This window comes from Hypanus sabinus, chromosome 22, assembly GCF_030144855.1.
Source record: "Hypanus sabinus isolate sHypSab1 chromosome 22, sHypSab1.hap1, whole genome shotgun sequence".
NCBI classification, from domain to species: domain Eukaryota; kingdom Metazoa; phylum Chordata; class Chondrichthyes; order Myliobatiformes; family Dasyatidae; genus Hypanus; species Hypanus sabinus.
In genome coordinates, this window is record NC_082727.1 from 52,277,187 (window position 1) to 52,292,684 (window position 15,498).

The 15,498-nt window shown below is 40.5% G+C and overlaps 1 protein-coding gene across 4 annotated transcripts in view; it reads right to left on the reverse strand.

The window, feature by feature from the left end:
* Positions 1-3,992: 3,992 nt before the first annotated feature.
* lhpp (phospholysine phosphohistidine inorganic pyrophosphate phosphatase) overlaps positions 3,993-15,498 on the reverse strand; it is a 111,607-nt gene continuing 100,101 nt past the window's right edge. For 2 of the 4 annotated variants that reach the window (XM_059947742.1, XM_059947741.1), the window contains one exon: positions 3,993-4,433. In XM_059947742.1, coding sequence (XP_059803725.1) covers positions 4,337-4,433 — 97 coding nt within the window. In that variant the 3' untranslated portion in view covers positions 3,993-4,336. Of the gene's footprint in view, positions 4,434-11,142; positions 11,251-15,498 lie in introns of all 4 variants that reach the window. The other 2 variants (XR_009507490.1, XR_009507489.1) reach the window with 2 other exon arrangements.

The following is a 15,498-nucleotide window of genomic DNA, read 5'->3' on the forward strand; positions in this document are numbered from 1 at the left end:
GAAATCAGCTCCAAAAAAGATGAAGGTGCTATTCACAATCCATCGGAACTTCTCATATGAGTCGCTTTCTTAATGGAAGTAGCTAGTTGAGTGGTGTTGCTGCAACAACCTTGCACTAATTGTCAGTAAGAACAAAGAATTGATTGTTGAATTGAAATTGAAAATTATAAACTCGGTCAGCTTTATCATGGGGACTAGCCACTCCCCCTCCCCCCCAGAATCCAGGACTTCTTCAAGGAGCGATGCCAAAATTTTTTTTAGCTCTGAATCCTTGCCAGAAGGGTTTAGTAGCCACCATTTATAATATGATCATGAAAATACAGCCAGAGGTATCAGAAAAAATTAAGAAGGAATGGGAAAAAGAACTTCATCGTCTTATACCCACTGAGCAGTGGGAGAAAATTTTACAATTAGTCAATTCCTCTTCTATTTGTGCTAAACATGCCCTAATACAATTTAAGGTTGTACATAGGGCTCACATTTCCAAGGATAAACTTGCTCGATTTTACTCTCATGTTAATCCAACCTGTGACAGATGTCATTCTGAAGTAGCTTCATTGACCCACATGGTTTGGTCTTGCCCTTGTTTGCAAAATTATTGGAAAGATATTTTCAGTACTATTTCAACAGTTCTGAATATTAAATTGCAACCACATCCTATTACTGCAATTTTCGGTTTACCAATGGTGGATAATATTTGTTTATCCCCCTCAGCTCGACGGATGATTGCATTTGTTACATTAATGGTTAGAAGATCTATCTTATTGAATTGGAAAGAAATTAATCCTCCAACTATATTTCAGTGGTTTTCTCAAACTATCTCTTGTTTGAGTTTAGAAAAAATTAGAAGTGTCTTTGATTCTTCAGCTAAATTTGAAGAAACTTGGAGAACATTTATCCAACATTTTCATATCAGTTAAACTGACTTCTCCTAAACCCTGCTTCTATTATCCTTAATTATTTGGATGGAGGTGCGGAGTTATTGATGCTACTGTGTAAATTTGACATAATGCAATGGCCCATGTTAGTTAGGTTTTTTTTTCTTCTCTTTTCTTTTTTGGGGATTTCTTCTTCTTGTTATTTACTCCCTTTTTTCGCAATTACTATGTTTGGGAGGTTATTATATATGGATTATCATCTATATGAATGTATACTTAACCTATTAATTATGTCCTTCCAAATTCTCTGTATTGATGTTTCATTTATGTTTGTTTAAAATTAATAAAAAGATTTAAAAAGAGAAAAAGGAGCGATGCTTCAAAGAAGTGGCATCCATCATTAAGGACCCCGATCACCCAGGACATGTACTCTTCTTATTGCTAACATCAGGGAGGAGGTACATGAACAGCTTTTTTCCCTCTGCCACCAGATTTCTGAATTGACATTGAACCCATGAACACCACCTCACTACTTCTTTTACACTACTCATTTAATTTATATTTCACAGTTTTTATTATCATGTGTTGCAATGTACTGGTGCCACATAATATCAAGTTTCATGACGTGCTGGTGATATTAAGCCTCATTCTGACAATCTCAAAGTTCAAAGTTTATTATCAAAGTACAAATATGTTACTGTATACATTTTCTTGCAGGTAGTCACAGTAGAACAGAGAAATAGAATCAATGAAAAACTATAAGGACTGACAAACAACCAATATGCAAAAGACAAACTGCAAACAAAAAATAATAAGTAAATAATTCTGAGAACAAGAGTTGTAGCGTCCTTGAAAGTAAGTCCATAGATTGTGGAATCAGTTCAGAGTTGAGGTGAGTGAAATTATCCATGCTGGTTTAGGAGCCTGATAGTTGAAGCGTAATAACTGTTCCTGAACCAAGTGGTGTGGGACCTCAGGCTCCAGTACCTCCTTCACGATGGCTGCAGTGAGAAGAATGTTGGGGGGTCTTTGATGATGATTGCTTCTTTCTTGTGGCAGCATTCTTTGTAGATGTGCTCAGTGTTGGGATAGTGAGAAGGGCTTTGCCCATGATGGACAGGGCTGTCTCCTCCACTTTCTGGACACTTTTTCATTTATGGGCATTGAAGTTTCCATACCAATCTGTAATGCAACCAGTCTCGTTCAGCGCAAGATCATTTTATATGATGTTGACAAGGGAATTACTGACCCTCTCCATCTCCAATCCCCTAATGAGGACTGGCTCATGGACCTCTGTTTTCTTCCTCCCACAGTCAATAATCAGTTCTTTAGTTTTTAAAAATTTTACCTGCACTACTACCCCTAGCGGTGTGTCCCAGAAACATACCACTCCTCTGTGTAAAAAAATCTTTCCCACACTTATCGGTTGTACTTACTCTCTTTCCCTCTAGTACATTTCAACCTTGGGAAAAAGATATTGGTTGTCTCCTCCATCTAATGCCTCTCGTAACCTTATGAACATCCAACCCTCTGCCAATTCAGAAAAAAAAAACACAAGTTTGTCCAATCACAAACAAGAGAAAATCTGCAGATGCTGGGAATCCAAGCAACACACACAAGATGCTGGATGGGCAGCAGTCCTGCTGAAAGATCTCAGCATGAAACTTTGACTGTACTCTTTTCCATAGATGCTGCCGAGCCTGCTGAATTCCTCAACATTTTGTGTGCTTTACAAGCTTATCCACCAGGTAATGCCTTCTAACATCAACGGTATCATGGAAAATCTCTTCTACACTCTTTCCTCAACATCTCGACGTCTATCCTACAATGTAGTGACCAGAAATGTATACAAAACTCTAGATGCAGCCTATCTTGAGTTTCATAAAACTGCAGCATAACTTCTCAACTCTTGAATTCAGTGGCTCCAGTAATAAAGGCAAGCCTCCATTACTTCTTCACCACTTGGATTGTCCTATTTACACCACAAATGGAAACCTGTTAGTGATTTCTTCACTTCTGACTTCACCCCTCCCCCCAAAAAATTAATTTCAACAAAGTGAGGAAGGAGTAGCGGATCTGCCAGACACAACCAAATGAAGAAGTTTTGTTGTTTATCATAGAGTGTAAAAAGGAAATAGGTCCAAGAAAAATACCTCATTCTTTGTTATTTTCCAAATACAATTATGCTTAACATCAGTCTGTTGTTAATTTTGCACCATTGTAATCACAGAATATTTGAAAATACATTTTATTATGGGTTTAATCTGTAAATATGCTTAACTTCCTGTTTGGCAATCAAAGTAAATGGTGAAAATCCCATACAAGTTCCAGAGTGACTGAATCAGTACTAAAGTAATTTTAATCCAAAGTTTGCAATCTTGAATGTGAAGTAAATGAGAGTGCTTAAGTTTCACATCATGGGGTTTGATTATCGAAGTTAGCTGTGAACACAGGAGGTGTCAAGAAACTAATTTATCAGAATTTGCTGATGCCTTGTCCACACTAAACTAATTAAAAATCGCTCACAAAATTTCAAGCAAATGTTCTCAATACATTTATTTTCCTCTACAGAACTTTAAATCATCAATTCTGCACATGAACTTAATAGCACTAAAGTTTGTATTGTAGAGTTACTCTGAACAATGCCAGTTAATTCTGCAACTATTAGCTTTTAAGATCACACCAGATAAAATTACCATGTTGTAGTTTTACCTTGTATTTCTTAAGCTAAATATATGAAAATGAATCCAAGCTGTACTAAATTACTTACTCTAGCCCAGGGATATGGCTCACTGTGTGGATTTTTGTGCCAAATTTGCTCCAGTGATTTCTGAGTTCATGCTCCTTGGGAATTAGATTTTAACAGACTGAGAAACGATTATTTTCTCCATCAGGAGTGATTATTAGCATTAGGCACAATTCAAACTCAAATCTACAAATGAAATTATCTTATTCTGGGTTATACATTATCAATTAGCTCACAGTACCACCACATAATAGATATCTTCAAAATAAATTTATATGTTCTCATTACTTCAGCATTTGACCTGATCACGGTAAGCTCCAGTTAATGCTTGGTGTGAGAGAATTTGATTGAAGTGATAAACCTGAAACTCAGGTTCAAATTATATTTATTGAATATTGCAGTAAAATTTACAGATATCTTGATTTTAGCTATCTACTTGACTGTACACCGTACATCATTATGTACTGTGTAAACACTAAACCAATTTGTACACTATTTTAATTCAAGTATTCACTGCTTATTAACAAACATGTATATTATTTCATAAGTTAATATGGTATTCACAGTAAATGCCACAGAGTAGAGCTAATTCTGTAAGGTCATAAAACCTCAACAGTTAATGTTCATTTCAGCACCAGACAGTAGATGAATTTGTCCATTTCTAATGACTTCCCAACTCTTTGCCAGATGATTCTTTGAAACCAGATTCAAATTACTGTTGTAGGTGTTTGAGAAGGATTGTGACTGCTTGTGCTAAGTTGTCTACGTACCCATCTGCCTTCACTGTTGGGTGCTGTTCATCACATTGCCTGCAAATTAAACCACACAAAAAAATAATTCGGTACCTAGACATAGTAAAACAATTCATTAAAAATAATCCATCAAGCCTGAGTTTATCATATATTCAGCATGCAAAATAGGTTGTAATTGTTGATAAAGATAGATCACAGTTAAGACACAATTTCAGCCAGTTCTTCAAATTATTCAGAAAGTCAGAAGGCATGGGATCCAGGGAAGTTTGGCCAGGTGGATTCAGAATTGGCTTGCCTGCAGACGGCAGAGGGTCGTGGTGGAGGGAGTACATTCAGATTGGAGGGTTGTAACTAGTGGTGTCCCACAAGGATCTGTTCTGGGACCTCTACTTTTTGTGATTTTTATTAATGACCTGGATGTGGGGGTAGAAGGGTGGGTTGGCAAGTTTGCAGACGACACAAAGGTTGGTGGTGTTGTAGATAGTGTAGAGGATGGTTGAAGATTGCAGAGAGACATTTATAGGATGCAGAAGTGACAGATGGAGTTCAACCCGGAGAAGTGTGAGGTAGTACACTTTAGAAGGACAAACTCCAAGGCAGAGTACAAACTAAATGGCAGGATACTTGGTAGTGTGGAGGAGCAGAGGGATCTGGGGGTACATGTCCACAAATCCCTGAAAGTTGCCTCACAGGTAGATAGGGTAGTTAAGAAAGCTTATGGGGTGTTAGCTTTCATGAGTCAAGGGATAGAGTTTAAAAGACGCGATGTAATGATGCAGCTCTATAAAACCCTTGTTAGGCAACACTTGGAGTACTGTGTCCAGTTCTGGTCGCCTCAGTATAGGAAGGATGTGGAAGCATTGGAAAGGGTACAGAGGAGATTTACCAGGATGCTGCCAGGTTTAGAGAGTATGGATTATGATCGGAGATTAAGGGGGCTAGGGCTTTACTCTTTGGAGAGAAGGAGGATGAAAGGAGACATGATAGAGGTGTACAAGATATTAAGAGGAATAGACAGAGTGGACAGCCAGCGCCTCTTCCCCAGGACACCTTTGCCCAGTACAAGAGGACATGGCTTTAAGGGAAGGGGAGGGAAGTTTAAGGGGGATATTAGTGGAAGGTTTTTCCACTCAGAGAGTGGTTGGTGCGTGGAATGCACTGCCTGAGTCAGTGGTGGAGGCAGATATACTAGTGAAGTTTAAGAGACTACTAGTCAGGTATATGGAGGAATTTAAGGTGGGGGGTTATAAGGGAGGCAGGGTTTGAGGGTCGGCACAACATTGTGGGCCGAAGGGCCTGTAATGTGCTGTACTATTCTATGTTCTATTTAAATACTATTTTTCTTTGTTTGCTTCTGAGGATATCAATTTGTATTTATGCAACACTTTGATCCCTGGGCTATACAGCTAACAGTCATAGAGTCAGACAGCAAGGATACAGGCAACCATGCTGATTATGGTGCCCACCCAGCTAGTCCCAATTTATTGCGTTTGGCCCTATATCCCTCCAAGCCCCAGCCCTCCATGTACTAATACAAGTGCTTATTAAATGGTACTATATACTGCCTCAACCACTTACATTGGGAGCTCATTTCATATGCTTACCACTCTTCATGAAAAGGTTACCTCTCAGGTCCCTTTTAAATCTTTCCACTCTCACCTTATACCTATCTGCTTACTCTTGGACTCCTCAACCCTAGAGTAAACTCCAAGAGGACCACAATCTCGCCATTGGGTTTGGACACTTGTGTGGTTCAGTGACCCAGCAGCTACGTTGGCTGGAATCAGGGCTTTATACTTTAGCTCTTGATAGGGCCACTTATGCCAAACACGCAAAAGGGAAGAGGCCAGACTAAGAGTGGTCCAACAGTTCTCCAGGTCTGTGAGTTCAGCTCAGGGCTAAGAACTTTGGCTGGTAAAATAAAACTATTACTGAAACAGCAATGAAGAGTCTTTCTACATTTGAGTGGCCAAGGACAGACAGAGACAGAGGACCTTCATTGCTGCCCTAAACACCAGTGGCACAATGGGCAGTAACTAACTAACTGTGGGGAGAAGACTGGTACCATCCACCTTATCTAGGCTTCTCATAATTTCAGATGATTCTATAAATGATCTATAACTTTCTCCAAACAATATTGGGATATTGTGTGCAATTTTAGTGGCCACAGTACAAGAGGAATGTGGTATAAACAGAGAGAGTGCAGAAGAGATTCAACAGGATCCTGCCTGAAATAGAGGGCTGAGATTCTAGAGCAGGGGTTCACAATCTTTTTTATGCCACAGATCCCAACCGTTAACTGAGTGGTCCGTTCTTTCTATGTGTCTTGTTAGTTGGTTATTGAGTGATTGAAATACAATGCAGAGTAGGGCCTTCCGGCCCTTCGAGCCATGCCACCTAGCAATCTCTCAATTTAACCCTAGCCTAATCACGGGACAACTTACAATAACCAATTAACCTACCAACCAGTACATCTTTGGACTGTGGGAGGAAACCCATTCAGTCACAGGGAGAATGTACAATCTGCTTACAGGCAGAGGCGGGGATCGAACCAGGGTTGCTGGCACTGTAAAGTGTAGTGCTAACCACTACGCTCCCCTGCCGCCCCACTATAAAATTCGGTTAAATGGGAAAGCTTTATCCCCCTCTTTGATACTAGTCGTGAAAATTGTATGTTGAATTAATATTCTAAAGATTTAATAATTATCAGGGGTAGAGATAAGTCTGATAGTCAGAGTCTTTTTTTTTCCCCCGGGGCACCTCTATTTGGAACTATAGGGCATGGTTTAAAGTGAGATGGAGAAAATTTAAAAGAAGCTCTGAGGTGTTGGTTTTTCATGCAAAGGTGGTGAATATCTGGAATGAGCTGCTAGAAGCTGTGGTAGAGACAGTAAAGATTACAATGTTTTAAAGACACTTAGACAGGGACTTATATGAGAAAGATACAGAGGGATACAGCCTAATGCACGATTAGCATAGATAGACATCAGAGTCAGTTTGGACAAGGGAAGCCAAAATACCCCTACCATGTAGGTCGATGAAGTTAATGGGAATTTTGCCAGAATAAAATGAGATTAGTGTAGGATTAGTGTCATGGGTGCTTGATTTTCAGCCTGGGAAAAGCCTGCTTTGGTTCTGTATGACAATGGGTTGAGCATTGCCAAATGGAATTTAATATCTTCAAGTGTAATGTGACATATTTTGGGAAGTCAAATATACAGTAAATTGTAGGTCACTAAGGAATGCTGAACAGGGGATCCAAGTCGTTAGTTTCCTGAGAGTGGCAACACTGATTGATAAGGTGGTGAAGGCGCATGGCACGTTTGCCTTCATAAATCAGGCATTGAAAACAGAGAGTTGAGATGTTAAGATACAAAACACTTGTTAGGCTGTACTTAGCCTATTTGTCACACAATATAGGACTGATGTGATTATGTTGGAGGGAGTGCAGAGGAGATTTTTCTGGACTGGATGAGTTTAGTTATGGGGAGAAACTGGATAGAGTAGGCTTGATTTTCTTGGAGTTAAGGAGTCTGAGAAGTTGACTTGATAAAAGTATATAAAATTAGGAGAGACCATAAGACATAGGAGCAGAATTATACCATTTGGTTCATACATTTACTCCGCCATTCAATCATGGTGGATCCTTTTCTCCCCTCCTTAACCCCTCTGACCTTCTCCCCATAATCTTTGATGCTGTGTCCAATCAAGAATCTATCAAACTCTGCCTTAAATGCATCCAATGACCTGGCCCCCTCAGCTGCCTGAGATAATAAATTTCACAAAATCACCACTATCTGGCTAAAGTAATTTGTTCACATCTCTGTTTTAAATGGGTGCCTCTCTATCCTGAGGCTGTGCCCTCTTGTCCTAGACTTCCCCACCATGGGAAACATCATTTCCACACCTTCTCTGTCTAGGCCTTTTAACATTTGAAAGGTTTAAATAAGATTCCCCCCTCATTTGTCTAAATTCCAGCAAGCACATACCTAGAGCTGTCAAACGTTCCTTGTCTGGACCTTCATTCACCCCTGCAGAACACCAGTAGTCACTGGCAGACAACCAGAAAAGGATCCTTCTATTCCCACTTGCTGCCTCCTGCCAATCAGCCAATGGTCTAACCATGCCAGTAACTTTCCTGTAATAGCATGGGCTCTTAACTTGGTAAGCAGCCTCATGTGTGGCACGTTGTCAAAGGCCTTATGAAAGTCCAAATATACAACATCTACTACATCCCCTTAAGGAAATCATGCTCACTTTGTCCTATCTTGTCCTGTGTTACCAAGCACTCCATAAACTTATCCTTAACAATTGACTCCAACATCTTCCCAATCACTGAGATCAGGAGAGGATAACGAAGGTAGATAGTTCTATCCTTATGATATTAAAAATAGAGGGCATAACACTGAGGGTCAGAGGAAGGACCGATTGATATGTGATTGAGTGGTTGATTTGTAGAACATGCTGCCATGCTGATGGTGGAACCAAATACAATAGCTACATTTAAGAGGTATTAGATAGACACCTCAAATAGTAAGGCATACAAGAATGTGGTCCTAATGTGGGAAAATGGGATTCATATAGATCAGCAAAAGGTCAGAAGGCACTCAATAGACCAAGGGGCCCTTTTCTCTAAACAGGCTTTTACGAAATGAGTACATTCCCAGTATTAGCATAAGTCTAGACAATTTGTCTTGTATGTCCATTAGTCTGAGTTGGTAGTTGAAGTGAGGAACCTACAAGTGGATGAGTGTAGACAACATCAAAGAACATGAACAAAATTAACTTTCAAGCTGAACATTATGATAGGAGTTTTGTGGTAAAACTCTCTTATAAAAGGCAAGATTTTTTATAACTTTATCAGAAATGTCAACAGAGGCAAAACTGGTTTGTGGCTTACAAAAGCATTCACAGCAACACCATCACTTGATCCCCATTCCTGTCACTGTGAAGCAGTTTTCGGTGACATTGTACTGTTCAACCATGAATATGCAATGAGAACTGAGATTGAACCATTGCCAGCCAGATTAATTTTGCCCCTTTATTGATGTATTGAGTATCCTTGCTCAGTATTAAAGGACCAATACTTACAAACTTTCACACATTTAGTATTGATAATGGTGCACTTATTTCTAAAGAACCTGTTCCCACTTTTCATACACAATTATGGACTGAAATGGCTGAAAGCAAGAGAACTGCACAGAATGCATTACCCAGCAGCAACACATTGATGACCTGACTGATTTTGTACAGTCCTAGATATCTATTTCTTGAAAGAGTATAAGTTGTACAAAGAATATGAATAAATATCAGTTCTTGGTATAACTGATGTCCATGTTGAAGAACTCGGCACATCTGTAACTGTGGCACGTAACACAAGTTCAAGGGAGATCCTCACCACCCGGGCCATGCTCTTTTCTTGCTGCTGCCATCAGGTAGAAGGTACATGTGTCTCAGGACTTGCATCACCAGGTTCAACAACAGTTACTACCCCTCATCCATCCCACTCTTGCCAAAAGAGGATAATTACACTCATTCTATTTTTGGTGTTCCCACAACCAATGACCTAATTTTGAGGACTCTTTATCCTGCTATTTCATGCACTTTTTGTTTATTTATGTCTGCATTTGCACAGTTTGTTGTCTTCTGTGCTCTTTCATTGATCCTATTTACAGTTACTGTTCTACAGATTTGCTGAGTATGCTTGCAGGAAAAAGAATCTCAGGCTTGCATGTGGTGACATGTATGCACTTCGATAATAAAGTTTACTTTGAACTTTGAGGTTTCTGAAGAATGCACAGGGAACTGTATTGGATGTTTCACTACCTATCATCTTAAAATCAAAGCATGATCACACCCATTTGCAGTAAAATAATAGAAAATCTATCCTTAACTAAGGAGCAGAATTGTCAGCAAAGACAATTAAAAATATCATGGATACACAACTTGTTATATGGAATTAAGCCCTTAGTATAGAACTCAATCCAAACAAACCATTTTCTCTCTCTGAATCGGCGGGCGGCACAGTAAACGCTGACTGCTTTGAACAAAATGCTGACGTACTTCCCCCTCTCTGATGCACTAGCACTGTGCAACTACAGTGAGTGGTAAAGAGCTTGAGCTTGTTTCGACAACAACAAAAAAAAATTGGAGTAGGTGACAGTTTCAAGAAAACCAACCAGATGGTAAAGGAAACCGCAAAATGATATTATCTAAGAGCATATACGTACTCCTTTATAACTCTTAAACAGTTAAATCTTAGATTAACATTATCTTCCAAGCAGCACCATCTCACACAACTAACTATCAGATGAGCATTTCCAGTATGAATTATCCATGATCAATGCATTGGAAGAACTGAACTAGTTTTATGTGTCCCAATAATTAATGTTACATTGCTTTCATACTAAACACTGATATATCCGATCCCATTTGGAAAACAATTGCTGCTCCAGTTCTGTATCATCTCTTGCTATACTGTAGTTTTTTAACTAACAGGGCAGACCTGCAATCAAACGCATGATGGTGTCAGCATTTGACAAGGTTTTTGGAATGCTCGTGCCAAAAGTGTTCAAGAAATTTATTGTTAATCACCAGAGACTCCAGGGCAATCTTGTAATATTGGCAGACCCTCAGCATAATTCAGTGTTATGGCCCGGTAATTGGTGGGAGTGGGGTGGGGTGGTGGGGTGTTGGGATTGGTGTTAAAAGAGGATCAGAGATCATAAACCTCATTCATGTTAATTGCATAGATCGTATGTCACACCTCACTGGGATCATCTGTCTCTCACATTCATCGGCGTCCTGGTGAAGCTCCAGACCCACTGTCAAGTTCTCACTCCCTGGAATCTAGCTGTCTCCAAGAAAGACAGACCTGGTTTCAAATTTGGCGAGTAAATTTAATGAAATAAAAATCATACCACTTAGACAGTAAAACAAAGTTAGTCACCCCTGATGTGTAAATAACTAACAAATCTTATTAACACACTTTTCTTTCCTCTTATCCCACACCCAACAATTGGAAAATCGCACTTAATCTATTTGCAAGGTACCTATAGCAGTCCATTTCATTTAATTCAACCTAACCTTTTACTTTCTGCTCAACAAAATCCCCAATGCAACCAGGGTGGATTGAATGTAATATACTTTTATCACAAAGGATACTTAGAATTGTTACCAGTTTCCATAACTTTCTGTTATGAGTTATAGTGCATATCTAGCACATCAATACTGCAATGTCACTCCATTCAATATGAGGGAATACAACAGTAAATCCTCTGAGAATAGAGACTGGAGCAAAAAGGGAGATTGTGTTTTTAAATTGGACACAAATATGGAATGATAGCATAAGATATGAAAGCAAAGCAGAAAAACGGATAAACATAAAGTGAGTGGTAAAGGTGACTTGCATTAAGCATTAAAGGGACTTTATAATTTAATTTAAGGAATAAGAATGGACAGAGAAAGGTAGACCACAATAGCAAATGATGTCTTTTGGTATTTGTGGATGTGTGAATGGCAAAAACATTCAATCAGCACTCACAAAGGAATCCAACTGTAAGATTTTACATTATTAGGGTAACTAAGGTGAATGCACAAAAGCCTGTAGTGGAGACAAATATCTCCATCTACAACTGAATACTTGACTTCCTTTGGCCCTTCTACCAAGATGGTGCTGGTGAGACACAGTGACATTTTTCGGACAACTATTCAAACTACTAACAATTAAACAAAATATATTTATTCTGGCCTACAATCACTGCAATCTGAATCCTGTAATTTCCCTTTGGAAGATGTGCCTTTGAACCGTCTGTATGACTTGGCGTTTTTGTGGTATCCTGAAATATTTGGCAAACTGGACTCTCAAGAATGCAGGTACAGCTGCAGTGGCCATTGCTGGAGTGGACTCCAGGCCAGATTTAAACCTTGGGCCAGATTGATGGGGCGTGGTCCAGGCCCGAGAATGAAAAATGAATCAATGTTTAGGCAATTAAAATACTGAGCCAGACTAAAAAGATTAAGGCGTTGAGGCCGAGGGCGAAAGACTGACTGGCATTCAGCTCACTTACTGAACCAACTCTGCAGCTATGGCCTGCTGCCATTGGGTTCCTGGACCGGCTGCAGCACTGAACTGGCCCCATGGCTGTGAACTCACTTTTGGTGACTCTGTGGTTCATGTTCTGTGTATTACTTGTTAACTATTCTTTTTTTCACCGTTTTTTTGTTTCTTTTTTTTGCATATTGAATACTTGACTCTTTCGGCTGTGGGGTTTTTCATCAATTCTACTGTGTTTCTTTGTTTTTTGGCTGCCTGCAAGAAGACGGCTCTTCAGGTTGCCTATGGCATACATATTTTAATAATAAATGGACTTTGTAATTCATTAAAACAGTCAGTGTGGATTATTAATAACATTTCCTCCTCGCTGGCAATCAACAAGAGGCATCTCAAGGACGCATGTTTAGCCCACTACTCTACACACATGACTATGTGACTGGGCACAGATCAATGACCATCTATAAATTCACTGATGACTTGACTGTTGTTGGCAGAATCTCAGATGATGATGAGGAGGTGTATAGGAGTGAGATAGATTGACTGGTTGAGCAGTGGTGCAACAACAATCTCACACTCAATGTCAGCAAGATCAAGCAATTCATTGTGGGCTTCAGGAAGGGGATTTTGCGAGCAACATAATCCTCATTTAGGTGTCCGTGTTGGAAAGGGTGAGCCACTTTCAAGTTCCTGCACGCCAGCATCTCAGATGATGTATCCTGGGCCCAACACATCAATGCATTCACAAAGGCACACCTGCAGCTCTACTTCATTAGGAGTTTGAAGACATATGGTACATCACTAAAGTCTCTTGCAAATTTCTGCAGAGGTACTGTGGAGCGCATTCTGACTGGTTGCATTGTACAGAGGGAGCCTCCAATGCAGAGAATCACAAGAGGTGCAAAGGCCTGTAGACTCAATCACTTTCATCATGGCCACAAGCCTCTCTGCTACCGAGGACATTTTCAAGAGACTGTGCCTCAAGAAGACAGTGTCCATTATAAAGAACCCTCACCATCCAGGACATGAACTCTTTTCATTACTACCAGCAGGTAGGAGGTTTAGGAGCACTAAGACCCATGTTCAATGTTTTAAGAACAACTTCTTCCCCTCTGCCATTAGATTTCTGAATGGTACATGAACCCATTAAAATTACTTCATTGTACTTCCTTTGCACTTCTTATTTTAACATAGTAATTTTATGTATTGCACTGTACTGCTGTTGCCAAACAAAAAACCACGACATATGCCAGTGATACTAACCTGCTTGTGATACCGTACAAAATCAAGTGGAAATGAGAAAAGGCACTAGGTTCAGCTAGTATACATCACAGAACACAAAAAGAAGCATTGAGGAGATAATGATCTAAAAATACAGGGTTAGTGGAAAAATCAACTATATCAGAGTGAAGACTTGAGGAAATGAGATCATCGTGCACTTTTGCACTTTTGCACTTTTGAAGGGCTCCCACAAAGGTTTTGAGATTCTGAAAGGCAGTTGCTTCAGTACTCTGGAACAGAATTGTAGAGATAGGTTGCTGAGAACATGCATGTGGGGCCATCTCCGAAATTTCAAAGTTAAGGATAGTTAAACTTTTTTCAGAGTAGCATCCTCAGCTATGTAGGCCAGTTGCATGGTATCTTTAAGGTTCATAAACAACACATTTGGTTCCAGTAACAAAACAGCAGCTTGAGATTTTCATTTTTGCAGAAATATGCCAACATGTTTTTAGCTACCTTTAAGGCAAGTTAGAACTACTCAACATTACGTGAGAGAACCTCAAAGTCGGCTGAGCTCCTAACAAAACTTCAGGCTTCAACTAAGACCAAGACAGATGGCAAACCTACCTCGGCATTTGAAAATGCTAATTTGCTCCGTATGGGTGGTTGTTAACCTCTATAACTAGACAAGATTGATTGAATATATGTCTCCATGGCAAATGGTTAACCCTTTAAAGAATCAGACTTCAAACACCAACTTTCATATAATTTTATTAGGCACCTCTTGGTTTCTCATGGCTGAAGAGGCTTAGTAGAGATCTGGGGAGAACCTTAAAGAGCAAAAAAAGGCAACAGTATCTGACTTTGTTCACCTGGCAGCTTCTACCTTCCTTTCAGCTAAAAAATTTAATTGAAAAGGGAGGATGGAGGAGACAAAAAAATAAATGGGCCTTTCTTGATAGGAGGGATACTCTTTTGGAAGAGGACAGCGAGGCTTTGAGAGGAAGTGTGGCGGTGGCCATTTTCAAATTGTCCAATTGCGTCTCAGATCGGAGTTCTGAGAGGCGGGACTGCGCAGGCGCGTGAGGAGGCCTGGGAAGGCGGGAAGATATAAAAAGAGAGACTAGTGAGGTAGTTCTCTTTTGGAAGAGGACAGCGAGGCTTTGAGAGGAAGTGCGGCGGCGGCCATTTTCAAATTGTCCAATTGCTTCTCAGATCGGAGTTCTGAGAGGCGGGACTGTGCAGGCGCGTGAGGAGGCCTGGGAAGGCGGGAAGATATAAAAAGAGAGACTGAGTGAGGTAGTTCTCTTTTGGAAGAGGACAGCGAGGCTTTGAGAGGAAGTGCGGCGGCGGCCATTTTCAAATTGTCCAATTGCTTCTCAGATCGGAGTTCTGAGAGGCGGGACTGCGCAGGCACGTGAGGAGGCCTGGGAAGGCGGGAAGATATAAAAAGAACGCAGCCTTAAAAAGCGGGCAGCTTCGTTTGCGGGCAGCGGAGTGTGCCGGGAGCAGAGTGTAGGGCTTGGGCTCAGGGGGCTTAGGCAGAAGAGGGCACAGTAGGTTTATCTTTTAGTTCTTGTTATTTTTCAGGAAGTATGAGTGTGAGGGCAGCTTGTTGTTCTCAGTGTCGGATGTGGGAGGTCCTGGCGTCTCCGAGCCTCCCGGACGTCCACATCTGCGCCAGGTGCACCGAACTGCAGCTCCTGAAGGACCGAGTTAGGGAACTGGAGCTGCAGCTCAATGACCTTCGCCTGGTCAGGGAGAGTGAGGAGGTGATTGAGAGGAGTTACAGGCAGGTGGTCACTCCGGGGCCACGGGAGGCAGATAGGTGGGGGGAAGAGGCAGGTA